Raw genomic sequence first — 27951 nt, forward strand, 5'->3', positions numbered from 1 at the left:
ACAAGCAGTGAAGTGCAGGGTGAACTAACCAGCACATCTATTTATCATAATGACCCTGAACATAAAAATGCGGAAAGAATTGTGAGGAGTGGCTGTGAGAGGATCCTCCTCTCTCCACCTCCTCTGCCTCCCTCTTTCTCTTCTTAGCTGGGCATGTACAAAAGTGATGCTGTTGTTGAACATGAGAAAGCTTAAGAAAGATGGGACTAATTTTATGTTCTTTTTATGAACAGTTCACCAATATTTTCTCATAATACTGGTCTGTCCTGCAGGTGGCTTCACTGGCGTTTTGGCATCCGAGTAGTCTTTCTTCGCACTCAAGTCATTCAATCTGGGCTCACTGACGCTGTCGATGGTTGCTGCCGGGCGAACTGAACCATTTTGCGCTTTCCAGAGCCCCCCCCATCCCGCTAGAATGTCCAAGATGCTTGGAGGACTGTTCATTCTCTCAGTTGATGTTATCAATAAATTTGAAATAATTTATGACACCAATTAATTGACGGGCCCAATTCATTTAAAACAAAAACCTCACACACACAACCCCCCCCCCCCCCCACACACACACACACACACACACACACACACACACACACACTACCTCGCCCATGCATAGGGAGAGCTGTTGGTTGTCACAAACACAAAACTCAAAAATAAATGGAATACCACTACTGCAGACACAGTCAGTTTAAAACTATAAAAGTGCCAGAAGACCTCAGTATCCACAAGGGCTAATATGATAAAAGCAGGTTTGATAAATAAGATGGCCAAAGACCGTTAAGACACTGAAAAATTAATTAAATCACCTTAAAATTATCTTGAATATCTTGGGGCACCAATTAAGTGATTCTAAAACCGGTGTAATGTCATCCCGCCCTCTGGTCCTTGTCAGCACACAAGCAGCTGAGTTCTGGACCAACTGCAAATAAGAGATAGTCTTATTGGGAATCCCAGAGAGCAGGGTGTGACACTAGTCTAATCCACAGGAGATAAAAGCATGCATCAGAATATTTCTTGAGACGATAAAAAGCCATTTATGTCATGGTTTTAATATGCTGATTAAAAATAATCTCAGTGTCAAACATGACACTCAGGTTCTGAGCAGATTGTGTTGGTTTAAAATTGTGTTTTGGTTAAAGTTTCTCTCTCTATCCTTCAGGGCCAATAACTAAAACCTCAGTTTTTGTTCCTGGATGAGCTGTAAGAAGTTATCTGCAATCCATGACTTGATATCTAAAAATACATTTTAAAAGGGTGACAATAATACTGTCCCAGAGTGGAAGCATGTGAAGATTAAAAAGCACTGGTCATAAAATTGACCCTTGGGGCACACCACACTTAATTTTGTGTTTTCCAGCGTAAGGTAAGGCAAGGCAGCTTTATTTATATAGCACATTTCATGCACAAGGCAACTCAATGTGCTTTACATGATTAAAAGGTCAACATTTTAAAAGCATTTTAAAAAAAAAAAGTACACACTGTTCAAAGAAAAACTGCAGAGAAAAAACGGCAACTTAAAATGCATAAATAGAACAGTAATAAAGGAGAAAATAAATAAAAAGATGGTAACAAAATATAATAACATGAACAAAAGCACTCAATCATAAGCATCAGAGAAAAGAAGAGTCTTTAACCTGGATTTAAAAACATTCACACTTTGGGCTGACTTCACTTCTGTGAAGCTTATTCCATTTGTGTGCACTGTGCAGCATAACAGCTAAATGCTGCTTCACCATGTTTAGACCTGGAACATAGGAATAAAACCAGCACCATAGCACCGTACAAACCACAATGTTGTTTGTACTTTTTTTTTTTTTTTTTTTTTTTTTCCAAAATCTTCATTAAAAATGTCAAGATGCATGCAGGCCTGTACTTGTCAAAAATGGTTGGGTCTGAATTGCTCTTCTTCAGAATGGGCGTCACCACTGCTGTCTTAAAGGCAGCAGGAAAGACACCCATCTGGAGTGAGCAATTTACTATATTTAAAATCTGTTCCTCAAAGAATCCGATCAAATGTCCTTAAAAGTGATGTGGGAATGGGATCTAAAAGGCAGGTTGTTGGGTTTACTTGGGATAAAACTCGACCAAGTCTCCTCACATCAACCAGGGCAAAACTCTGCAGTGTTTCCTCGGATAGAAGCGATAGAAGCGGTGTGTTAAAAGATACATTCCAAAATGCTAAAAGACTGGACCTGATTCTGTCTGTATGTTTGAACTAAATAATGTTTTATTTCCCTTTTTTAAGTATTGTTTTGAACATGTTTTTCAATGTGTGTAGTTTATTCTTTCCCTACTGATAGAGCCAACATGTCCTCTACATTTCTCTGATTCTATTCATATTATTTTCCATTAAATTATTTTGTCATCATTGTTGAATCATAGTTTCAAAGCATTTTCCAACAGAATGAAACAGCAGCAGAGTATTACATACCAGATTCAAACTGTTAAATTGTATTTGCTGTTAAGAGAAGTCTAGATAGAACAGAGTTTCTTTAGCATGAAGTGAAGCCCAGAGCAAATATTAGAAGGAAGTGGTTGCATATCTATTCCTCCCTCCCATCCAAGATCTTGGGTGGTGTGCAAAACAGGCTCTACTGGAACATAGCTGCAACACCCTATTTCGCAAACATTAGGCATTTGCAGCTCCCACATTTAAGTTTTCTAATAATTGTGCTGCTTCCTCAATCTCAGCAGATTCTTGCAGTGCAGGACAACTGGGCCACAGCTCTTTGACTAGTACTATGTTCTTTTTATGAACAGTTCACTAATACTTTCTAATAATACTGGTCTGTCAATGAACTGCCAGAACCTAAAAGTCATAAATGTTCATGCTTTTACTTCATTTAATTGCTCTACATTTCAGGAAATGTGCTCTTAAATGGGCAGTACTGAGCCGTCAGTAGAGCAGACAGTCAGGGCCAGCTAAGCCTTCTCTGCTGGCCTAAACATACTTTAAAAAGGACATTTTTTTTCCCATAGAAAATTGTTATATATTACAATAGAGCAGGGCTATTCAACTAAAATTTCGAAAGGGCCGAATTTTTGGAAGGTTGTCCAGCCAACGGGCCACTCAATCGCCATACCACTATTTGGTGTTTGTTGCACGGTAGACACATACAAATAGATGCAAAATTTTAAACAGAACTAATTTATTTGAAAACAGCTTTGTGCAACCAACATTGATGTTGTGCAAAATTAGAGGTAACATCAATAAACATCAATAAAGATGCAATAGCCATGAAAGGCAGTAGTGCAAAAATGTTCAAAGTATCAACAACGTTCATGTAGAATTGCTACAATTGGCTATTTGCTCAAAAAATAAACCACATTGCACAAAACAGAAAACTAGAGTTTGCTCTTAAGGCAAAAAAATAATAGTACCAACAAGACCTGGGTACAACCACAGTTGGTTCACAGTGCAAAAACAAAATCAAGTAACAGTGCCAAAAAGACTCAGTCACAACCACATTTGGTTCATAGTACAACTGCACAGAGTAAACTGCTCAAGATTGAGGCAAAACTACAGTTGGCTCTTCAGGCAAAAAAAAAAATTAAAACAGTACCATCAAGACTGAAATGCAAACGGTCCATAGTGCAAAAAAAAAGAAAAACTCAAGTAAAAGTATACAGGACTCAGTTACAACCACACTTGGTTCATAGGTGTGTGTGTGTGTGTGTGTGAGAGAGAGAAAGAGAGAGAGAGAGAGAGAGAGAGAGAGAGAGAGAGAGAGAGAGAGAGAGAGGCTCATTGTGTATGTGTGGGTGTGTATGTGTATGTGTTGAGCTTCATGGATGTGTGTGTTTCTGTGTGTGCATGTGTCTTGTGTGTTTGCGCGTGTGAAGAAAGCTGTATCAACATCTTCTAAATAGGCTGCCTTCTATTGGAGCTAAACTAGTGAGAAAAATTGCATTTTCTTGACTGAGCTAAGGCAGAAAAGTTTGGCTCATATGATGTCAGGGCTATGCGTAAGCAGTTCTGCAGGTGGTTATCTGACAGTGAGGCACGGTTGGATGTTTTTATGCTGTTCATGTGGGAGAAGCTGGATTCACAGGTGTATGTGGAGCTAAACCTTGTTAGAACATAAACAGCTAACTTTCTGATCATAGGGAATTTTTCTGCACTAACACAGTTAACCCAAAACTCTGTGCAACCCTCTCTCTTAAAAGTGTTAGTAAGTTCCCAGGATGCATGCATTTCAATCATCTCAAGAAGAAGTGGACCTTCTTCAATGTTGTGTATACTGATAAACTCCACTGTTTCTGGGGACAGAGAGTTTGTGCTGATAAATGGGTCTCGTATGGCACTTCAGTTCCGAGCCACTGGTCCAATCAAGTTTATGAACTTGAGACACTGAAAATACAATATTTTAATCCATATAGATATACATTGTTATTATCACCATATATTATTTTAATTTGATATATATTTACATAATAATTATCGATTTATCAGTTTATTAGTAGATGTTCAACCAGTATCTAATACTATGTTTTATGACGTCTCATAACAACATATAATTATTATAGTACTTGACCTTTAATGGATCATTTCTGACTATTATTTTACCCTAAATCCAACCTGATCTAGAGGCCTTTACGGACTTTTTTATTTTTTTATTTCTTTTATATTTTATTTTTTCTAAACCCAACTCCGATCAACGTGCCTTTTACAGGTTTAGTCGTCAAACCCGATCAACAGGAAATTTTACAGACTTTTCCATTTTTATTCTAAACCCAACTCTGATCAACGTGCCTTTTATGGGTTTAGTTTTAGATGTTTTTATTGCTTGTTTCTTCAATTTATTAACCTTTTAACAATGAAACATTTAAATTTTTAACCGGTACCCCTTACCTCCTCCCAATCACAAAATTTAGTTATGTCCAATATGCAGAAATGTTTCACTAATAAAAGGCTTTCCTTTGCTGCAGAACTTGAGACTGTTACATAGATCGTTGTCATCAAATGTTAGCAACTGAAAGAGAGAGAGCAGACTTCAAAATCTTTTTAAAGGATGGAACCTCCCATTAAAATGCAACTTATACTTTGGCTCAGAGTTATCTTTTTAGAAATGGACTGATTTCTGACGGTTATCACAGGATATTATGTTGTTTGTAAGAAGCAGTGAAAGGAGAGTCACCTGATCACCAACATGCAGGGCTATGCTGACATTATCCCACACATACAACTCAGCTGGACGTGCTTGAACAGCCTCCATCAGTTGTTCACCAGAATTCTTCAAGGTCCATCTGAAAAACAGCAGCAGTTGTCAGTATTTGTAATCAAGTTGCCAGTGAGTCTTCAGAGATGAATCGACTCACTTGTGCCTGTCACACATGGCCTGAGCCCTCCAGATGATGCGACCGTCTTTGTAGGCGCCTTTGATTTAGTTCTTTGTCTGAATTGTGTTTCAACACTCAGTCAGACAGAACAGTTCTCCACTAATCTTGAAAAATCATAAATTTGACCAGGGGGTTTTATCTATTTTCAGATTTTATTTATCTGAACTTAAAATTTACATCTAAATGAAAATGACACGGGCATGGCAGCGGAAGACACCGGGGTGTCCATGCATTTAGGAAGAACTTGTCTAAGCTTATTTTCTGTGCACACAACAAAGCGAGAGAGGTTGTTTTTGTTTTTCAGATCTTGGTTTGTGTTTGTGGACCAACAAAAATGCAAGCAAAGTATTATCCTCTTTATTTGAACAATGTTTTAACATCAAATACAAACAAGAATGAATAACAAATAACAAGAAAGTGTTTTCGTCTGCAATCTACCAGTGACCACATCTGACCAGTGATTAACGGCCCCACACACCTCACCACCCCAGCACTCTGTGCAAAGAATACCGCTATTGTAATCTCGGTCTCTGCCTCCATCTTGTGGTAACAATAGGTATAGCACAGTAAAACGAAGTAGTAAAAGGGGGCCTCGTCCGAGGGCAGCGTTCACGCACACCGACCCGAACCAACCGCACCCAGATAGAAAACACTCCGCGGTTCCGTTTGACCAGACGATACAAGGCTGGTGTGAACGCACAGAAATAAATCCGTCAACGGCCATGACAGCAATGATTCCTAACTGAATCTGAAAGTGTGTGTGTGTGTGTGTGTGTGTGTGTGTGTGTGTGTGTGTGTGTGCGCGCGCGCGCTTGAACTTAAACATATTCAAGTAGACATTGAACCATATACCATTCTGCAAACCTTTGAACGGGCGTGAGTTTTGTTTAGCGTAGTTATTTTTTGCACAGTTTAAAAAGTATTCAAAGAAACAAGATAACACATAAGTAGTGCAGGGAGAGGCAAAAACCCAAAAGGACTATTTGAAGCCCCCCCCTCACCTGAAGTAACAAACAATTTAAAATTTACAAAAGTTATGAGAAACTAGTGACTGAAAATACACTGGGACACAAAATACAACTGGAAAAAAGAAAGAAAAAAAGAAAACATTAAAATAAAAAATGTGTGTGTGTGTGTGTGTGTGTGTATGTTTATCAGGTGACAAAAGTTGTTCCATAGTTTACCTCTTATAGTATCTAATTGAAAATTGGCCCCTGCCAGTAGGAATTTTCTGAGGATGAAGATTTGAAGAATTATGGGTAGAGTAAGAATGCACCTGTGAGTTTGCTTTGAAATACAACTTAAAGGGCACCTATGATGCTTTTCCACTTTTCTGAGCTCTAAATAATGGTACAATGTTGAACCCTAGTGTCAAACGATGCGAAATCGTCAAATAATGAGGTCCATGCGTTTGGACGTAAGCCCTGCAAGTTGTTGGGCATGGTTCTGAACGCTCTGTTCAACCCACTGACGTCAATGCGTTCCGGAGCTCCTTTCATGGCCAAGCTCAGGCACACTCTCATACTGGTTCTGCCCCGGAAGTTATGTCGCTGTGCCCTGCTGCAAGAAAAAATTGTTTCGGTGTCAGGGAAATTTAAAAAATAAAATAAATAAATACTAAGCTACTGCCGAGCAACTACCAAAGCACCGAGGACCACAACCGTCAGAGTGGAACGCATAGAGAAAATGTCAGAGGTTTGTTCAGCCTAATGCAGATGTGATGGAACACCGGTCCGGTCGGCAACGGGAGTGAGACGGGCTCGACTCGGCCGGTGGACGACGAGAGAATAGTCAGCCACGGCAATATTTGAAAACATGTATGAGGACTGTGAGTGTATTGTGACCTCAAGCAACATTCGTTTTAAGACTATTTGTAAAGTACAACCGCTGAATCGTGTTGATAAACTGCTAGCCACCACCGCTAACTCCGTGCTCTGCTTGTGTGTTGTGTCTGCCAGCATGGTAACATGGGTTGTATAGAGCTCTTCCTCCTTTGTGCTTTATGTGGATTTAAGTTGTGCAGATATTCTTGTCTAATAATAAACGACTCTATGACTGAAGTGATCGTTTCAGCGTACATATTTTCTCTCCTAGGACAGTTTTGATACAAGTCAACAGTATGAAACCAAATCATTCTAAGCCTTATTAAAATGTCTCGCAAAAATACAAAACAAAAACACGGTCAGTACAAAAATTAAAATATATTTCCGGGGACACGGAAGGCACAAAAAACATCCAGGGACCTTCAGTTCGCCATGCGGCCGTAACTCAGCCCACGCTGGGTCCCTATGAAGCTGGATTAGCCGGTAAACTGCTGCTAAAGAGTGAAGCCTTCACGATGGTAAGTGTTTAAATTGTGATGGATTTGTAAAGTTTGCCGTTTACTCTTCACTCCCGCACCGGCAAACTGACGAAGTGTGGCTCAGCAGCAACCAAGAATGTGACCAATCACAGTGGAGTTGGCTGGGCAGGAGGCGTGCACGGAGGAGGCTGGGGGTGGAGTGAAGTCAAAACAGACCGTTTTCGCGGGATGCAGGAAATACCAGGAAGCGATGCAGCGAGATACAAAGATCTACAAAGCGTTCAGTGCGGGTAATAGTGTGTTACTGCTCTGGAGGGGCCAGAAATCAAATACAAAGGCCCGAAAATTTGTATAATAGGTCCCCTTTAAACTGTACGGGAGTATTCCCCTCATTTGAAAGTATTTTATAAATAAATACACATATTTGAAAAGTATAAATGTCATAAATAGTAAGAAGTTTGAGTCTCTTCATCAGTGGAACAGATGAATGTGACTGGTGACTGACTGGGTTGCAATCCTAACAAAACGTTTCTGGAGGACCAGTAGTAGGAGATGTACTTGCCCAAATTATATTACAATATGAAAGATAAGGATAAATTAAACTGTAATAAAGAAAAGGAAGACAATTTGTGGTAACCACATGACTAACCCTCCTTATTATATCAATGGATTTGTTTATTTTTCTGTTAACCCAGTCGATTTGTTCTCTCCAACTCAAACTCTCATCAATAATGATTCCCAAGAATTTAGTATTTGACATTTGAGGCTTCTTAATTCATTCAATCATCTTCCATACTTGCTTCTTCCCGAGCTCAGGGTCCTGGGGGTCTGCTGGAGTCTTTCCCAGCTGTCTTAGGGCGAAGGCAGGGTGACACCCTGGACAAGTCGCCAGTTCATCGCAGGGCCACATAGAAACAGACAACCATTCACACTCACATGCACACCTACGGACAATTTAGAATGTTCAATTGACCTCACACGCATGTTTTTGGAGTGTGGGAGGAAGCCGGAGAACCCGGAGAGAACCCACGCAGACACAGGGAGAACATGCAAACTCCACACAGAAAAGTCCCAGGCCCGGAATCGAACCCACAACCTTCTTGCTGTGAGGCCATCTTAATACACTCAATTGAAATTTGACATAGATTCTTAGTTTGAGTGAGAATTATGTAATTAGATTTACTATTTACTATGTTCAGAGACAGTTTATTTAATCTAAACCAATCATCTTAAGCCATTTATTTATTTATTTATTTCGAACATGAAGGTAAAGAGAAATAAAAAGGATACAAAACCAAATCACACAAAAGAAAATAAAAATATAAATGTAACAGCAAGGTAAAAAATAAATAAGCAAACACAATTTTGGTATGCAAAATCTGCATTATTTTCTTTATATAAGTATTTCCATGAAACATTTGCAAGCATTTCTTTAAATTTAGACATATTTGCTTTAATCATAATTCTTTATGCATTATTTTAAAAGACAGTGGAATAAAAAGACATAAGAAATACAATAATAATAATACAATAAAATTGAATATAAGATGACCTAAAAGCCCAAGGATAATGGGCTTTAAAGGTAAAAAACAAGACAAGTAAAAGAAAATAAAACAAATCATTAAAAGGCCAAACTAAAGAGGTGAGTCTTGAGCCTCCTTTTAAAAACATCAACAGTCTCTGCAGTCCTGATGCCCTCTGGCAGGCTGTTCCAAAGCCTCAGACCATATTGAATCAAATCAACTCTTATTTACTCAGACAACAGATCAGAGGTGACATTTGTCTAGTTTTCAGATCATCATCTGTATGATTGAACTAAAGAATATGCTATTTAAAGTAATGTTTTAAACATATTTTTCAACGTGTGTAGATTACTCTTTCCCTACTGATCGAGCCTCTGAAGATTTCTTTCATTTTATTGTCCTTTTAATTATTTTGTCATCATTGTTGAGTCATAGTTTCAAAGCTTTTTTAACAGAATGAAACAGCAACAGAGTATTACATACAGTATTGAAATTGTTAAATTGTATTTGCTGTTAAGAGAAGTCTAGATAGAACAGAGTTTCTTTAGCATGAAGTGAAGTCCAGAGCAAATATTAGAAGGAAGTGGTTGCATATCTATTCCTCCCTCCCATCATAAATCTTGGGTGGTGTGCAAAACAGGCTCTACTGGAACATGTCTGCAACACCCTATTTGGCAAACATTAGGCATTTGCAGCTCCCATATTTGAGTTTTCTAATAATTGTGCTGGTTCCTCAACCTCAGCAGATTCTTGCAGTGCAGGACAACTGGGCCACAGCTCTTTGACTAGTGCTTCACATGTTTTGGGTTGATCAAATGTTTTACAAATTAAAGGATATCCTTTGCTGCAGAACTTGAGACTGTTACACAGATCGTTGTCATCAAATGTTAGCACCTGAAAGAGAGAGAGCAGATGTGTAGAAAATCTAAATCTTTTTTAAAGGATGGAACCTGCCGTCAAAATGCAACTTATACTTTGACTCAGAGTTATCTTTTCAGAAATGGACTGATTTCTGATTGTTATCAGGATATTATGTTGTTTGTAAGAAGCAGTGAAAGGAGAGTCACCTGATCACCAACATGCAGGGCTACGCTGACATTATCCCACACATAGAATGGTGCTAGATATTCTTCAACAGCCTCCATCAGTTGTTCACCGGACTCCACCAAGGCCCAACTGAAAAACAGAAGTAGTTTTAACTATTTGTAATCAAGTTGTCAGTGACTCATCAGAGATTAATCGACTCACTTGTGCTTCTCACACATGGCCTGAGCCCTCCAGATGATGCGACCGTCTTTGTAGGCACAAACAGGGTTTGGTGTATCTGTCAGCAGAGGATATTTCAAGAAGTTCTCCTCATCACATGGTCGGTGGACCAGCACCATGTACATCACTTCCTGCTTGTATAGGTAGGTCCTGAATGCCCGCATTATGGGCTGTTGGCCATCACAGAACTGAAGAGGATAAAACTAAGGTTAGATTATGTGAAATTGTGAACCACAGCCATCTGGTGCCTCAATTAATGCGGCCGTCACTGCTTATCTCTGATGGGCACGCTGTATAAAAACGAGGGCTTGTGCACCGAGAGTTCGCAACTTCCGGGTGCCCCACTTCCGCCGAGTTGCTCCACCTGGTCAGCGACCAAGTGTGATTATTTTATGGTTGTCTCATCTGATCGCCTCATTGTGGGGTTGCTTGGCTCGGGTTGTTTCTGCACGCTCATACACGTTTTCTTAATTTTCGCGACGGTCGTCAAAATTGGATTCTCTCCTTCATACAGTTCAGGCACCAGGAGCTTCCCTCCCCCTCTTTCGGAGCAGTTCTGGTTGTGTTTCTTCGTCCCCCAGGTAACTCAGCCGGCATGCTGCAGTTGGGGTAATCAGCGTGGCCAAGACCAGCTGTTCTGCCGATCGCAATTGTGCCGCTGGGCGCAAAGTAATCCTCCCTCTTCACCTTTTCACGGTATGTTACGGCAAGTTGCCGGACTAGTTTGTTTTTCTCGCCATTAATGTGTCCTTTTGCCATAGGAATAACGCGTAATGTGTGTGCGGTCCTGTTCGCCCGTACCGACGCCCCCTCATGCCCCCTCACGCCCACTGGCTATTTCTATTACGATTATATAATATAATTAAATAAAGTGTGTCATTATATATACCAGTTATTGGTCCCTTCACCCTTATGTTGCCACATTCATAATCATCACTTCATCACTTTCCTATCAAAATTTCCATTCCTGATGAATGTTCTGTTCCACTGCAGCACTGTACCTGTTTGCTGTACGCCTGCAGGACTTTCTCCAGTGGGAAGGTGAAGCGGTACGCCCCGAACTTGGAAGACTCCTGGAAGGCTGGAGAGGTGGCAAACTTCTCCAAGACATCTGCTCTCACCTGAACCCGTTCATCTGTCTGATTTGTTATCATCTGACTTGTCGCCGCTGCAGTTATCTCATTCTGTCCAACGGCCAAACTCCACCACACCAGTGAGGCGTTGAATGGGTTCCTGAAGCCTTTGTCCTTCCAGATGCCTCGGAGTCCATCGCTGTCTGTGTCATGTTTTAGAAGAGAGACACAAAACTCTGGTTGGGGGTATCGTGGAATGTTTTCTTTGAAAAGATATTTGTTGTCTAATCCTCTAGCCTTTGTCTTCAAGTCACTGAGTTTTTGGTGCCCCTCAAAAATAATTTCTTGATGTCCTCTCCTATTTATTTTCCTCTTAAACTGCTGTTGGTCAACATTTTCAGCTGCTGCCATTGCTAGTTCACTACAAGTCCTTTTCTCTGCAGAGTGAAGTAATCTCTAGTTATTTCTAGTCTCAACGAGCAGTGAAGTGCAGGGTGAACTACCTAACACATCTATTTATCAGAATGAATCTGAAGATAAAAATGTGGAAGGAATTGTGAGGAGTGGCTGTGAGAGGATCCTCCTCTCTCCACCTCCTCTGCCTCCCTCTTTCGCTTCATAGATGGGCATGTACAAAAGTGATGCCACTGAGTAACATAAGAAAGCTTAAGAAAGATGGGACTCATTTTATGTTCTTTTTAAGAACACTTCACTAATATATTTTCTAATAATACTGGTCTGTCAATGAACTGCCAGAACCGAAAAGTCATAAATGTCCATGCTTTTACTTCATTTAATTGCTCTACATTTGAGGAAATGTGCTCTTAAAGGTGCAGTACTGAGCCGTCAGTCGAGCAGACAGTCAGGGCCAGCTAGGCCTTCTCTGCTAGCCTAAACATGCTTAGAAAAGTACATTTTCCAATAGACAAGTTATTCTCTATAGTCTGTACTTTCATGTCCTCTAATGTCCCCTTGGTTGCATTACTTTTGTTGTTGTATATTACAGTAGGGATTTTATCCAATCACGTTTCACCTGGCTTGTGTTGTCAGGTGCTATGAAATCTGAGGCGAGAATCAACATTGCAGGCTCCTGTGCTCTTTAAGTGACTGGAACACAGTCAGTTGCGATAGCCAATCAGATCTTAAATATGCAAAGCTAAGGTCAACTAGCTGGCCATTCACTGAACTTTACACGTACGCGTCCTTTAATTGGATAAACCCTGAGAACCTCTAAAACTCAACCCAGGGATCCACTTGCCACTACGACGAACCAACAACGGCTTAAGGAGAAGAGTTAGTTGTCCAATCATTTGCAATTTATAATGTAAATAACATGGTACATTGTCACAGCAGCTGCACCAACATGTTCAATTGTTTAGTAATTTAATAGTTCAATAGTTTGTTTCATGATCGTCTAGTTGGTCTCACATACAAATCTGCAACAATGCCCAGTTTATTGAACAAGTTTGGACAAGGTTTAAAGTTCAGAGTTTACTTCTGGTTGACTTGTTGTTACATGCTCCCCCTCCCTCTTGGTGGTCGGTCTGACCAGTCTGATCACATGCTCACTCTATGTGTTATCTTTCCAACAGGTGTGGCTGCACCGTAATCAAGACCTATAAAGAAGGGGAGGAGACTGCAGCTCAGGGGCCTCGTGCATAAAATGTACGTACGCACAAAAACTTGTCGTACGCCAGTTTCCACGTTGACGGTTGGATTCATAAAAATGTATTTGACCGTGGAAATGTACGGTGCTTCATGTCAAGTCTTTAACTTATGTACGTACATTTCTACCCTTGTTGGTCTGTTGGTGACACGTACTGGTTAGACACAGACTTGTTAAGGCACTTAAAACCTAAAAAAAGCACCTTAAAATCAATTCTGAATCACACAGGGAGCCAATGCAGCAATATTAAAACAGGTGTAATGTGATCCCGCCCTCTGGTCCTTGTCAATACACGATCGACTAAGTTCTGGAGTACCTGCAGCTTAGAGATAGTCTTTTTGGTTAGACCAGAGAGCAGGCTATTGAAATAATCTAACCGACAAGAGATAAAAGCATGCATCAGCACCTCTGTGTCTGCCTGGGAGAGACTCTGGTGGACTCTGGCAATGTTCTTAAAACAATAAAAACACGTCTTTGTGACGTTTTTAATATGCACATAAAAACTAAGCTCAGAGTCAAAAGTCACACCCAGGTTCTTAACACAGATTATGTTGGTTTAAAATTGTGCAATTTTGGTCAAAGTTTTTCTGTCTTGTCTTCAGGATCAATTACTAAAACCACTGTTTTGTCCTGGTTGAGCTGTAGGAAGTTTTCTGCCATCCATGACTTAATATCTAAAATACATTATAAAAGGGTGTCAATAGGACCTGTGTCATTTAGAAGACACAGCAATGTAAAGCTGTGTATCGTCATTAGAGTGGAAGGTGACGCCGTGTCTCCTGATGATGTCCCCAAGGGGAAGCATGTCAAGATTAAAAAGTACTGGACCTAAAATTGACCATTGGGGCACCCCACACTTCATTTAATGTTTTCCGGAGGAACATGCATCCAATCTTAAGAGGAAATATTGATCTCTGAGATAGGAACCAAACCAGTTAAAAACAGCACCAGTGAGGCCCAACGGGTTTCTGAGTGTTTAATAAAATGTGGTGATCTACTGTATCAAAGGCAGCACTTAGATCCAGTAGCATCAGGACTGTGAGTTTACGTAAGTCCGCATTACTACTGATATCATTTGAAATCTTGACAAGGGCTGTCTCTGTGCTGTGGTTCATCCTAAAACCAGAATGACAGTTTGCTGTCAAAATTCCCAACGATAAAATCACTGGGTGCAGGTAATATTTCAGCAGGAGTGCATTTAAAAATTTGCAACCACCTGAGAAGTAAGGCAGCGTTCCCTCACTGTTCTCACCGGGGATACCTGGACCAGGTCCAGGATGTGTTCTCTGTTGTGAGCTGGCTGTGTGACGTGCTCGTTAAAATTAATGCAGTTTAAAAAGTGTAAAAGTTCTGTTGACAGTGATTCAGAGCTGTTGTTTATGTGCATGTTAACATCACCAGTTATTAAAATTCTATTGTTAGTTGTAAGATTGATAAAAGCTGGAAGAATTCACTGATAAAAACAGTTGAGTAGTGGGGTGTTCTATATGCATTGATGCAAATAATTGGTGGACTGCTAAAAACAAAGGAATGGTCCTCAAATGATAAGTAACTGTTAAAAGAGACTTCTTTTGACATCAATGTGTTTTTAAAAATTGATGCAGTTCCACCTCCTCTCTTACCTCTTACCTCCTCTCTTAGAAAATAAAAAGTGAAAATTTGGTGGCCAATCCTCGGTGAGGACAGCTAGGGCCTCTGTGCCAAGCCATGTCTCTGTTAAAAGCATCAACTCACTGTCTAAAATCAAATCACTTATGATAAATGATTTGTTTAAAAGGGAGTGCACGTTAAGCACGGTCAGGTTAATGGTTGCACCAAACTTGGAGAGTAATAAAAGGAGATAAAATATGGGTGTACACAAGATTGACTCTTTTAAAAACCGATTTGTCTGTATGTCCGGGGAAAACATCTGCCTGTAATTGTTTGAATGGGAAAAGTGACTGGTGGTGGTGAAAATGGTAGCTGAGGTCTGTAAGGGGAGCTAGCGAGTGTAAGAACATTAAAAATAACATACAACACTCAGGATCAGTTCCATCAACTTCATTATATAATTTCTTCTTTTAAAAGTCACTGTGTTGTTTCATTTAACCAGACAAGTAGCATAGTGCATGTAATCTTTTTATATTTCTTTTTAACATGTGTTTCACTGTACTTTACCCACTACAGGTAAATCTGGATCAGAAACATTATTTTGCATGAACTCAAGCCCGCAGCAAACAATAGCATCAAGTGGTTGCTTACTTGTTGATCATTTTAAAGAAGAGGCATCTGGAAGGCATTTTAGAATGAGTCATCAAATTTTATTTACTCAGACAACACATGACACACATTTGTCTGGTTTTCAGCTGATAGTTTGTATGTTTGAACCAAAACTTTGACCTTTTTTGAAGTCATGTTTTGAACATATTTTTCACTAAATATTCCTTTTATTTTATTTGTTTGCCTTTGAACGATTTTGTCCTCATTTTTGAATCATAGTGTCAAAATATTTTCCAATACAAAGAAGCAGCAGAGCACTGCATACAATATTAAAACCTCAACCGTGACTGTTAAATTGTATTTTCGCTAAAGATAAAAGAGAGACAATTAGACCCACCTACTGTCAAAATGTCATGACATCACATAAATGTGATGAAAATAAATACATAAATAAATAAATAAACAGAACAATAAAGTCCCGCCCCTATTCGTGACGTGACTGAAGGAATGGGGATTTTACATGTTTTTCACTCGTTGGAAAAGTAGGAGGAGTTTTTCACTCGTCCGGATGCCAGGTGTTTCCTCAACGTGACGTAACATTCCTTGTGATCATCCCCGTGTGTACAATTGATCATTAACAGAAAATGCCATAAAATACAGTGTGAATTAAATTGGATTACGTGTGTGGTGGCGAAGCGGAGGAAATGGAGGGGGCGTTGAGATCATATGTGCTTGTTTGGACACAGGACTTCTTTGTCCTTTAGTCCTTTGAGCTTATGCAGCACTAGGCCTCGGGTTTGAACCATTCACCAAAGGTACAATTGACCAGTCGTAAACGTTAGGATAATCATGTGACAGGAGGGCCATCTGAAGGAATGATCAATGACCATAATAATTGTAGAGTTGTAAATGGTTAACAGAAACTGTTAATAATAATAACAATACATTTAATTTATAATGCACTTTACATTTAAGCAATCTCAAAGTGCTACAGAGAGAAAGACAATAAAGAAAAAGAAAAACAGAGTTCAATTAAAAGCTATTCTAAAAAGGTGGGTTTTTAGATTTCGCTTAAAAACATCAATAGTCTGTGATGCCCTCAGGTGGTCGGGAAAAGAGTTCCATAGTCTGGGAGCTGCAGAGCTGAAGGCCCATGGTGCAGAGCTTGGTTCTGGGGGCTTGGAGGGTGTTTGTGCTTGCAGATCAGAGGGCGCGTGAGGAAGTCTGGGGGATGAGAAGTTCCTTGAGATATTAGGGGGCTTGTCCGTGGATGCACTGATGAGTGAGGAGGATGACCTTGTATTGGATTTGGAATGGGACAGGGAGCCATTGGAGGGATTTGAGTATGGGGGTGATATGATTGTATTTGCGCACCCTCATCAGAATCCCGGCAGCACTGTTTTGGATGTATTGCAGTCTCTGAATGCTTCTGCCAGAAATTCCGTTGAGGAGTGAATTGCAGTAGTCCAACCTGGAGGAAACAAAGGCGTGGACAAGATTCTCTGCATCTTCCAGGGAAAGAGTCGGGCGGAGTTTTGCGATGTTTCCGAGGTGGTAGAAAGCTGTCGAACAGAGGTGCTTGATGTAGGTGTCAAAGGTGAGTTGAGGGTCAATTTTAACACCCAGATTGGTGACAGAGGCAGAAAACGAAATATTTTGACCAGAAAAGGCGATGCTGGTGATGGTGGAGGAGCGGAGCTGATGTGGAGTGCCAACAAGAATGGCTTCTGTTTTGGAGCTGTTTAACTGTAGGAAGTTGTTACGGCCACAACGAATGAACTCGAACCAATTATAAGACTGAACATCTAAAAAAAAGGGACGCCACCACAAACAATTCAAGTGTGCAAAAAAAAAGGTTTTATTTCCCGAACAAACAAAAAGGACTGGAGACCCCGGCCAAAAGAAACAAAAGAGGGGGAAGGTCTGAGCCAGCCACGCTGTTGGCCGTCGCCCCAGCCCAACCCCCATAAACTGCCTAAAACAATTTACCTAATAAAGGATCGAAAACAGGACTACCGACGATCCCCAGTCCAAACTAAAATAACAAACTAAAATAATAAATGTCCAGCACGCTAACCTGTGCCAGCGCTCAACCCCAAACAAAGTAAACCACTCGGGGAGAGTAACTCCCCGAGAATCTACTGCTGCGGTGGGGCCCCCCCATTTCCCGCTGGTCCGCCTCCTTTTATCAGGTTGGTTGCCTCCAGGTTAATTCACCACACGTGCTGCCTCTGGAATAGAAAGGAGGAGCAAGAGCAAGAGAGAGAGCCGGCGAACAGAATGCGTCCTAAGACGCATTCAAAACAGGGCGTTCCTCCACACCGAGATGGTGAACAACCGAGCCACCTATAGTTCACACGTCAACAACGGGAAAACGCATTGGCCAGGACATTTTCACTGCCCTGAATATGCCTGACCTCGATGTTAAACGCTTGCAGGAACAATGCCCAACACATGAGTCTGTTACTAGAGTTCCGCATTTGATTAATAAAAACGAGAGGATTGTGGTCAGTATAAACTACAGTAGGTGTATTCGCAGAACCAAGGTAAACCTCGAAGTGTTTTACCGCAAGAACGAGGGCCAACGCCTCCTTTTCAATAGTGGAGTATCTCCGCTGATGTCGATTAAACTTCTTGGAGTAATACGACAACGGGTGCTCCACACCATCATCCCCATCCTGTAGGAGAACAGCACCCGCTCCCACATCACTCGCATCGACAGACATGACGAAGACGTGAGAAAGAAGGCGCAGCAAGCACAGGGGCATTAGTCAATAGAGCTTTAATGCAGTCAAACACATGTTGACACATATTAGACCAGTAAAAACGGATTTTTGGACTCAACAAGTCGGTGAGTGGAGCCGCGACGGCGACGCCTATAGTAGCCTGCCATCCCCAAGAAGCGGCGTAGTTCACGGCATGAACTCGGAACAGGAAACGACCAGATAGCCTCTACTTTAGAATGCACTGGCTTAACCTGTCCGCGACCCACAACTTTGCCCAAATACGTCACTGTTGCCTTCGCCAAATTAAGCGTGAGGTTAGCATCAGCCAATCTCTCAAAGACCAACTGAAGCTGTTTGATGTGATCCTCCCATGAACTCGAATAAACCACGATGTCATCCAAATAAGCTTCACAACTGGCCACCCCTGAAAGCACTGTATTTACCAATCGTTGGAACGTCGCCGGAGCATTACGCACGCCGAACGGCATCACAGCGTATTGAAGGAAAGCGTTGGGAGTCACAAATGCGGATATTTCCTTCGCCCGTGGAGTGACTGGGACTTGCCAATATCCTTTTAAAAGGTCAAGTTTTGTAACGAAGTTGGCACTGCCCACATGATCAACGCAATCCTCAACACGGGAAGAGGATAACAGTCTGGCTTTGTGACTTCATTCACCTTTCTAAAATCAGTGCAAAAGCGGTCCAAACCGTCTGATTTTTCTGCTAGCAGGTAGGGCGAACTCCATGAACTACAACTGGGTGTCGCGATGCCGTTGTCAAGCATGTAATTTACCTGCTCCTGTAGATGGTGACGCTTCTCTGGACTCACTCGATAAGGGTGTTGTTTTAATTGGTGTTGTAAAATAAATACACGTGAGATTTAATTAAACTGACCACATCCTCATGTTGGGACAGACTTAAATGCGGAAGTTTAGACAACATTTCTGAATTGTATAACCGCCCTTTTATCACCGCACTAGACGGGCTCACAACGTCACCCACGTCGACATCAGATAATTCTGAGCCAACCTCTGCGTCAATCAATTCAACAGTGGACAGCGCCGCAGTGGCTGGATCTTCATCAGCACCTCCAGCACTGGACAGCACAAACACGCTTCTGTCCCCTGTTACAGGTGGCAGTTGGGCGGAGCTCCTGTCAAGATAAGGTTTTAACATGTTAGCGTGACATAACCTACTTCGTCGTTTCCGGTCTGTTGTAGCGACGACGTAGTTTCGCTCATTGACTCTTTCCTTGACAGTGTATGGCCCGCTGTAACAAGCCTCCAAGGCTGAACCTGGAACAAGTAACAGCAACAGAACTTCATCACCAGGATTAAAACTTCGACTCTTAGCGCGTCTGTCAAACCATGACTTCATTTTTGATTGCATTACTGACATATTTTTCTTTGCTAATTCACAAGCACGATGTAATCTAAAGCGAAAGTTGGAAACATAGTCAAGCAAGTTCTGTGGTTTACTTTCTTCACTCAACCATTTCTCTTTTAATAGTTTGAGCGGTCCTCAAACAGTATGTGCGAAAACGAGTTCTGCCGGACTAAATCGCAGGGACTCTTGTACCACCTCACGAGCGGCAAAAAGAAGGAGGTGAACCCCTTCATCCCAGTCTGGACTGAACTACAAACAATGAGCCCTCAACATTGACTTTAGAGTCTGGTGGAACCGTTCAATCGCCCCCTGACTCTCAGGATGATAAGCGCTGGAACAACAGTGGGCAATGTTAAGTTGTTTCATAACTTGTGCAAAAACACGCAACATAAAATTCGTCCCTTGGTCAGTCTGTAACACCTTCGGCAACCCAAATAGTGAAAAAAACTTTATCAAAGCCTTAACCACTGACGGGGCCGTGATCTGACGCATGGGGACAGCTTCAGGGAAACGGGTAGCGGAACACATTATTGTCAGGAGGAATTTATTGCCGGCCTTGGTTCGTGGAAAAGGACCCACACAGTCCACAATAACCCGCTCAAATGGTTCGCCAACAACAGGTATGGGGTAAAGTGGATAGGGCGCAACAATTTGATTCGGTTTTCCCGCAAGCTGACAGATGTGACATGTTTCACAATGTTTCCGCACATCCCCCTTCAAGCCTGGCCAGAAGAAACACTGCAAGACCCGGTCATAAGTCTTATTCACTCCCAGGTGACCAGCTAGCGGATTCTCATGCGCCAGTTTAAGGATTTCAGCACGATACTTTTGCAGGACTACGATTTGCTTTACCACACACAAATCGTCCTGAACGGAACCATACGGTGGAGTCCATTTACGCATCAGCACGTTCCCGTTCACAAAGTATCCGCTTGATTTCTCATTAATGTCATCTTCTGAAACAATAGAATCAAAAAGACTAGTTAGAGATTGGTCACATTTTTGTTCGTTAATAAGCTGTTCACGTGACATGCCTATTTTGTTGTCTGTAACGTTCACAGGGGAGGAATCAGCATTCGGAACTGCAGAGGAGACAGTTGGAGTAGGAGGAACTGGGGTTGAAGCAGCACAGCCCATTGGATCGAAATTGGCCATGAAACTGTCACACAGTTCTGCTTCCCCCTCATCTCCAGAACTCTGCTTTTCCTGTTTTGACCTGGCGGGCGTCATAGCGCAAACCAAAAACACTCCAGGATATTTACTCCTCAATTCATCTGGGTGTTCGGAAAGAGGAACTGCAGTCACCTCAGGGGTAACCAGTACCTTCCCTTCCGCCAGATCATTACCCAAAATAAAAGACACTCCCTCCACTGGGAATTGCTTTCTCACCCCTACCACCACCTCACCTTTAACTAGGGCAGTGTCAAGGTAAATAGTGTGTAAAGGCACCCCCTCATATTGCATACCAAACCCCCGGACTAAAACATTCAAATGGACAGAGGACTTGTCAGACAATGGTAGCACCCCCTCCAAAATAAGAGACTGTGAGGCTGCAGTGTCTCTTAAAACAGTAACAGGTAACTTGGAGTCCCCAGCTGCTAGAGAAACGCTACCCTTCATCCTAAAAGGTGAAAACACGTCCGCGTTGGACGTTATCGAACTTGACTGACTGGGCAGGGTTTTCTCACCGAACACATCATCTGCTTTCAACAGGTTAACAGCTTTAGTAGACTTCCCATTCTTCTTATTCAACAAAAAAACAGTTATTGATGGTGTGACCACGCGTCTTACAATAAAAACAGACTGGTCTATCTGCTTTGGCTGCGAAGTAAAAGTTCTGGTAAAAGGGAACTTTCGTTCCGAATAAGAGCCAGAACGTATTCGTCCGCAAGGACAGCAGCGTCAGACACCCTAGATATTTTTTGTTCATTCACGTAGGTGGCAAGCTTATCCGGCAAACAATTTTTTAATTCTTCCAACAGAATTAAGCGCAGGCCATCAAAGTCTTCAACATTTTTGGACTGACACCAATGATCAAAAAGTGCCTCCTTTTCGCGACTAAATTCGTAATAAGTCTGATTATCTGTTTTTTTAAACTTGCGGAACTTTTGGCGATATGCCTCGGGCACGAGCTCATATGCCCTCAGCACGGCAGGTTTTACTTTATCGTAGTCCAAACTTGCATCAGGTGCCAAAGACGCGTACACATCCTGCGCTTTGCCGGTAAGTACAGACTGGAGCAGCAGTGGCCAAACTTCTTTGGGCCACTGTAATGTTTTTGCAACACGCTCAAATAATATGAAATATTTTTCCACATCTTTACCACTAAGAGGAGGAATTAATTGTATGCATTTATTAATATGAAAATCACATGGTTGAGAGAGAGACTGTACGGAAGACCGCCGCAACTCAAGCTCCTTCAACCAAAGTTGTCTTGCCGTCTCTTCTTGCATCTTCCGCACTTCGAATTCGTTATGAGTTCTGTCTCTTTTAAATCTAACCGACGCATCTCGAGTTCAAGCTCTTTAAGTCGGAGAGTTTCTTCACTAATTTGTTTGCCGGCCGGTGACGCAGATTTCAACGCCACAGATGTTACGGCCACGACGAATAAACTCGAAACAATTATAAGACCGAACATCTAAAAGAAGGGACGCCACCACAAACAATTCAAGTGTGCAACAAAAAAAGGTTTTATTTGTCAATAACCATATTTTAATTAAATAATTCCCCAACAAACAAAAAGGACTGGAGACCCCGGCCAAAAGAAACAAAAGAGGGGGATGGTCTGAGCCAGCCACGCTGTTGGCCGTCGCCCCAGCCCAACCCCATAAACTGCCTAAAACAACTCACCTAATGAAGGATCGAACTAAAGGTCCAAACTAAAATAATAAATGCCCAGCACGCTAACCCGTGCCAGCGCTCAACCCCAAACAAAGTAAACCACTCGGGGAGAGTAACTCCCCGAGAATCTGCTGCTGCGGTGGGGCCCCCTGTTTCCCTCTGGTCCGCCTCCTTTTATCAGGTTGATTGCCTCCAGGTTAATTCACCACAGGTGCTGCCTCTGGGATAAAAAGGAGGAGGGGCGAGAGAGAGAGAGCGAGAGGGCGAGAGAGAGTGAAGGTGAAGAAAGCCCAGCAGCGCATGCACTTCCTGCGCCGGATGAGGAGAGCCCACCTCTAAGCTAAGTGGCATTGAAATGGGCTGTGTCCCTCGGCCACTGCACAACGTACACATTCAGTCTAAATTGGTCAGCGGTGTTTTTCCTGTCGCCGTTTGCCCGGCGTTGCCCATTAGCGGCGTGGCCATGATGTTGGGTAACGACATCGCTGGGGGTAGAGTGGTTCCCTCCCTCGACATCTCGGCCACGGTGCTCTGCCACCTGTCCCGGCTGAATGAAGCTGTGACGCCAGGGGAGTGCCCCTCATGCGCAGGTACGCGCGCCGCAGAGGAAGCGACCAACAACAAAGCCAGCGTGGACCATCCTCTCGGCTTTCTTTGTAAGTCCAATTCACCCAAACAAAAATATTCAACAATTAAAACGGCATTATTGGTTTGTTAACACTGGCTTTGTTGTTGAGTACAACACATTTGAAAATGCATTTTGGTTGGTGCAGTCAACCTTTAGAGCGTGCTGATCACAGCCCCATAGTTTTTATCCCGTTAGTACGATCAAAATTAATTGCTCATGCGATGTGCCGTTTTGATTTAGAGTCACTCCCTCTTGAGTGTAAGGTAACAATCCCTCCGGGTTTGTTTTTAAGGGGGAGGGTGTTACGGGTACCATATTTTGGGTGTGTATGTTGGGGCGTGGGTGTGTTTCTAACTCCGTTCGTCAGGTGGTTCCCCGATCATCAGCTGGATCAACGTCATCAACTGGGGGGAGTTCCTGTCTCCGCCCACTGTGATTCGCTGATCGCCGCCACCTGTGCAACAGCGTGAGACGGAATCCCCCACAGCCATAAAAGCTGCCGAGATCCTGAACGCAGGGCGGCAGTCTGATCGTGTCTGTTAGCCATCGAACTGTTCGAATTCGTATTGTGCTTAACTCGTGTTTGTGCTAGTTTTAGGTGTAGCACAGGCGTCCCTTTTTGGGAACGGTTTCCGTGCCGGGTCTCAGTCAGAGACCACTTCGTTTCTTTTAGGTTATGGATTTGGCGCCACCCGCTGCCCTTCCTCTGTTGTTGCTGCTGGTGTTGTCTGTCATTTCTTTTGTTAAAACCATTAAAAACATCTTAAGTTTGAAACGTGCTCATGGAACGGGTTTGTTGGTTGGTCCCATTTTTGTTACTAACCATTTTCCCCTAGACTAAGTGGTTCGTAACATATGCCTCGGAGTCCATCCCTGTCTGTGTCATGTTTTAGAAGAGCGACATGAAACTCTGGTTGGGGGTATAGTGGGCTGTCTTCTTGAAAAAGCTCTCTCTCTCTCTCTCTCTCTCTCTCTCTCTCTCTCTCTCTCTCTCTCTCTCTCTCTCTCTCTCTCTCTCTCTCTCTCTCTCTCTCTCTCTCTCTCTCTCTCTCTCTCTCTCTCTCTCTCTCTCTCTCTCTCTCTCTCTCTCTCTCCAAAAATAAATGGAATACCACTACTGCAGACACAGTCAGTTTAAAACTATAAAAGTGCCAGAAGACCTCAGTATCCACAAGGGCTAATATCATAAAAGCAGGTTGGATAAATAAGATGGCCAAAGACCGTTAAGACACTGAAAAATTAATTAAATCACCTTAAAATCATCTTGAATTGCTTGGGGCACCAATTAAGTGATTCTAAAACCGGTGTAATGTCATCCTGCCCTCTGGTCCTTGTCAGCACACAAGCAGCTGAGTTCTGGACCAACTGCAAGAGATAAAAGCATGCATCAGAATATTTCTTGAGACGATAAAAAGCCTTCTATGTCACTCAGGTTCTGAGCAGATTGTGTTGGTTTAAAATTGTGTTTTGGTTAAAGTTTCTCTCTCTTTCCTTCAGGGCCAATAACTAAAACCTCAGTTTTGTCCTGGTTGAGCTGTAAGAAGTTATCTGCAATCCATGACTTGGTATTTAAAAAATACATTTTAAAAGGGTGACAATAATACCGTCCCAGAGTGGAAGCATGTAAAGATTAAAAAGCACTGGTCATAAAATTGACCCTTGGGGCACACCACACTTAATTCTGTGTTTTCCAGAGCAAGACAAGGCAAGGCAGCTTTATTTATATAGCACATTTCATGCACAAGGCAACTCAATGTGCTTTACATGATTACAAGTTCAACATTTTAAAAGCGGTTACGAACCCAGGTAGTCTAGGGTCACGGGTTGCAACATAATTTAAAAACCAGAGGGCCGTCGAGCATTTGGGAGGCAAAAATGAGAGGGACACACAGGATTGGGGAGTAGGAACGTGCTTATTTTAATTTCTCTTGTTCCTAAAAGAAGAAGGGTACCAAAACAAAATAAGCCACTGCCAGGGGACCGTGGGTGTTGCCAAAATAATAATCTCAAGCAGCTAGGAGGGAGGAAACACACTCTAAACTAACTAACTAACATTTCAAGAAAACCAAAGCCTGCCTGCCTAACTACGCTATCCGTGCAAGTACAAAAATACAAAGTTGGCAACCACCCCTTACCTGGTGTGACTAACAAGACCGGAAGCCTATGTGATGCCCGTGTATGGAGGCCCCCTTTCTTACCTGTCCCAAGGCAGGGCATACAACAATGGCAAAACAAGGAGAACAAAATGGTACCGACTCAGGCGCAACGGTCATAGGGGAGCATGGAGCATGGCGAGAGGGGCGGAGAAGGGCTGGACCCCGCCCTTTTATAGAGCAGCTGATGGGTGCTCTGATCAGCCACAGGTGAGGTGACTGGGAGATGCAGGAGAAGTGATGGTGGTGGTAATGGCGAATTCGGGCCTGCAGAGAGCGACAGAGGGAGGGAGAGAGAAAACAAAAACAAACACCATGCAACTAACACAAAAAGTGGAACATAACAAAAGCATTTTTTTAAAAAAAAGAACACACTCTTCAAAGAGAAAATACAGATAAAATAAGGCAACTTAAAATGCATAAATAGAACAGTAATAAAGGAGAAAATAAAAACAAAAAAAGATGGTAACAAAATATAATAACATGAAAAAAAGCAATCAATCATAAGCATCAGAGAAAAGAAGAGTCTTTAACCTGGATTTAAAAACACTTTGGGCTGACTTCACTTCTGTGAAGCTTTTTCTATTTGTGTGCACTGTGCAGCATAACAGCTAAACGCTGCTTTACTATGTTTAGTTTGAGCTCTGGGCTCACTATCTGACCTGGAACATAGGAATAAAACCAGCACCATAGCACCATACAAACCACAATGTTGTTTGTATTATTTTTTTCCCCAAAATCTTCTTTAAAAATGTCAGGTTGCATGCAGGCCTGTAATTGTCAAAAATGGTTGGGTCTGAATTGCTCTTCTTCAGAATGGGCGTCACCACTGCTGTCTTAAAGGCAGCAGGAAAGACACCCATCTGGAGTGAGCAATTTACTATATTTAAAATCTGTTCCTCAAAGAATCCAATCAAATGTCCTTAAAAGTGATGTGGGAATGGGATCTAAAAGGCAGGTTGTTGGGTTTACTTGGGATAAAACTCGACCAAGTCTCCTCACATCAACCAGGGCAAAACTCTGCAGTGTTTCCTCAGATAGAAGCGATAGAAGCGGTGTGTTAAAAGACGCTAAAAGACTGGACCTGATTCTGTCTGTATGTTTGAACTAAAGAATGTTCCTTTTTTAAGTATTGTTTTGAAAATGTTTTTCAATATGTGTAGTTTATTCTTTCCCCATACCAGATTTACATACTAGATTAAAACTGTTAAATTGTATTTGCTGTTAAGAGAAGTCTAGATAGAACAGAGTTTCTTTAGCATGAAGTGAAGCCCAGAGCAAATATTAGAAGGAAGTGGTTGCATATCTATTCCTTCCTCCCATCATAAATCTTGGGTGGTGTGCAAAACGTGCTTTACTGGAACATGTCTGCAACACTCTATTTTGCAAACGTCAGGCATTTGCATCTGACAAATTTAAGTTTTGAAATAATTGTGCTGCTTCCTCAACCTCAGCAGATTCTTGCAGTGCAGGACAACTGGGCCACAGCTCTTTGACTAGTGCTTCACATACTTTGGGTTCATCAAATGTTTTACCAATAAAAGGATATCCTTTGCTGCAGAACTTGAGACTGTTACACAGATCGTTGTCATCAAATGTTAGCAACTGAAAGAGAGAGAGCAGACTTCAAAGTCTTTTTAAAGGATGGAACCTCCCATTAAAATGCAACTTTTACTTTGGCTCAGAGTTATCTTTTTAGAAATGAACTGATTTCTGACGGTTATCACAGGATATATGTTGTTTGTAAGAAGCAGTAAAAGGAGAGTCACCTGATCACCAACATGCAGGGCTACGCTGACATTATCCCACACATAATATTTAGTTCGACAGGTCTCTATAAATTGTTCACCGGACCTCTCCACCAAGGTCCAACTGAAAAACAGCAGCAGTTGTCAGTATTTGTAATCAAGGTGTCAGTGACTCATCAGAGATGAATCGACTCACTAGTGGGCATTACACATGGCCTGAGCCCTCCAGATGATGCGACCATCTTTGTAGGCACAAACAGGGTTTGGTGTGTCTGTCAGCAGGTCATAGTCTAAGAACAGCTCCTCATCACATGGTCGGTGGACCAGCACCACATACATCACTTCCTGCTTGTATAGGTAGGTCCTGAATGCCCGCATTATGGGCTCTTCACCATCACAGAACTAAAGAGGATAAAACTAAGGTTAGAATATAATCTTCACTTCACACAAATTTCCATTCCTGATGAATGTTCTGTTCCACAGCAGCACTGTACCTGTTTGCTGTACGCCTGCAGCACTTTCTCCACTGGGAAGGTGAAGCGGTACGGCCCCAGTCTGGAAGACTCCATGAAGGCTGGAGAGGTGGCAAACTCCTTCAAGTCGTCTGCTCTCACCTGAACCAGTTCATCTGTCAGATTAGTCATCATCCGACTTGTCGCCGCTGCAGTTATCTCATTCTGTCCAACGGCCAAACTCCACCACACCAGTGAGGCATTGAACGGGTTCCTGAATCCTTTGTCCTTCCAGATGCCTCGGAGTCCATCGCTGTCTGTGTCATGTTTTAGAAGAGAGACACAAAACTTTGGTTGGGGGTATCGTGGGATGTCTCCTTTAAAAAGGTAGCCGTTTTCCAAGTCTCTAGCCTTTGTCTTCAAGTCACTGAGTTTTCGGTGCCCCAAAAAAATAGTTTCCAGATGTCCTCTCCTATTTATTTTTTTCTTAAACTGCAGTTGGTCAACATCTGCAGCTGCTGCCATTGCTAGTTAACTACAAGTCCTTTTCTCTGCAGAGTGAAATAATCTCTAGTTATTTCTAGTCTCAACAAGCAGTGAAGTGCAGGGTGAACTAACCAGCACATCTATTTATCAGAATGACCCTGAACA

General features: G+C 42.1%; 1 protein-coding gene across 1 annotated transcript; it reads right to left on the minus strand.

The window, feature by feature from the left end:
* Positions 1 to 9662: 9662 nt before the first annotated feature.
* Positions 9663 to 27951, minus strand: LOC142896434 (uncharacterized). Its single transcript, XM_076038100.1, has 4 exons — positions 27343 to 27951; positions 27045 to 27250; positions 10230 to 10338; positions 9663 to 10056 (listed from the first exon to the last, which is right to left on the minus strand). The coding sequence occupies exons 1-4, from the start codon at positions 27823 to 27825 to the stop codon at positions 9844 to 9846; spliced, it is 1011 nt and encodes a 336-aa protein (XP_075894215.1). The 5' UTR covers positions 27826 to 27951; the 3' UTR covers positions 9663 to 9843.

The sequence above is a fragment of the Nelusetta ayraudi genome, unplaced genomic scaffold (assembly GCF_046127955.1).
Source record: "Nelusetta ayraudi isolate G7.1 ecotype Tasmania unplaced genomic scaffold, CSIRO-AGI_Nayr_v1 ptg000053l, whole genome shotgun sequence".
In the NCBI taxonomy this organism is placed as follows: domain Eukaryota; kingdom Metazoa; phylum Chordata; class Actinopteri; order Tetraodontiformes; family Monacanthidae; genus Nelusetta; species Nelusetta ayraudi.

Bases quoted from the DNA above. Each gene is read 5' to 3' on its own strand.
- LOC142896434 (XM_076038100.1), bottom strand. From the start codon at position 27,825: ATGGCAGCAGCTGCAGATGTTGACCAACTGCAGTTTAAGAAAAAAATA. The intron at 27,251-27,342 runs GTACAGTGCTGC...TATCCTCTTTAG, and splicing joins TGCAGGCGTACAGCAAACAG to TTCTGTGATGGTGAAGAGCC. The intron at 10,057-10,229 runs GTGACTCTCCTT...TCTCTCTTTCAG, and splicing joins CCCTGCATGTTGGTGATCAG to GTGCTAACATTTGATGACAA.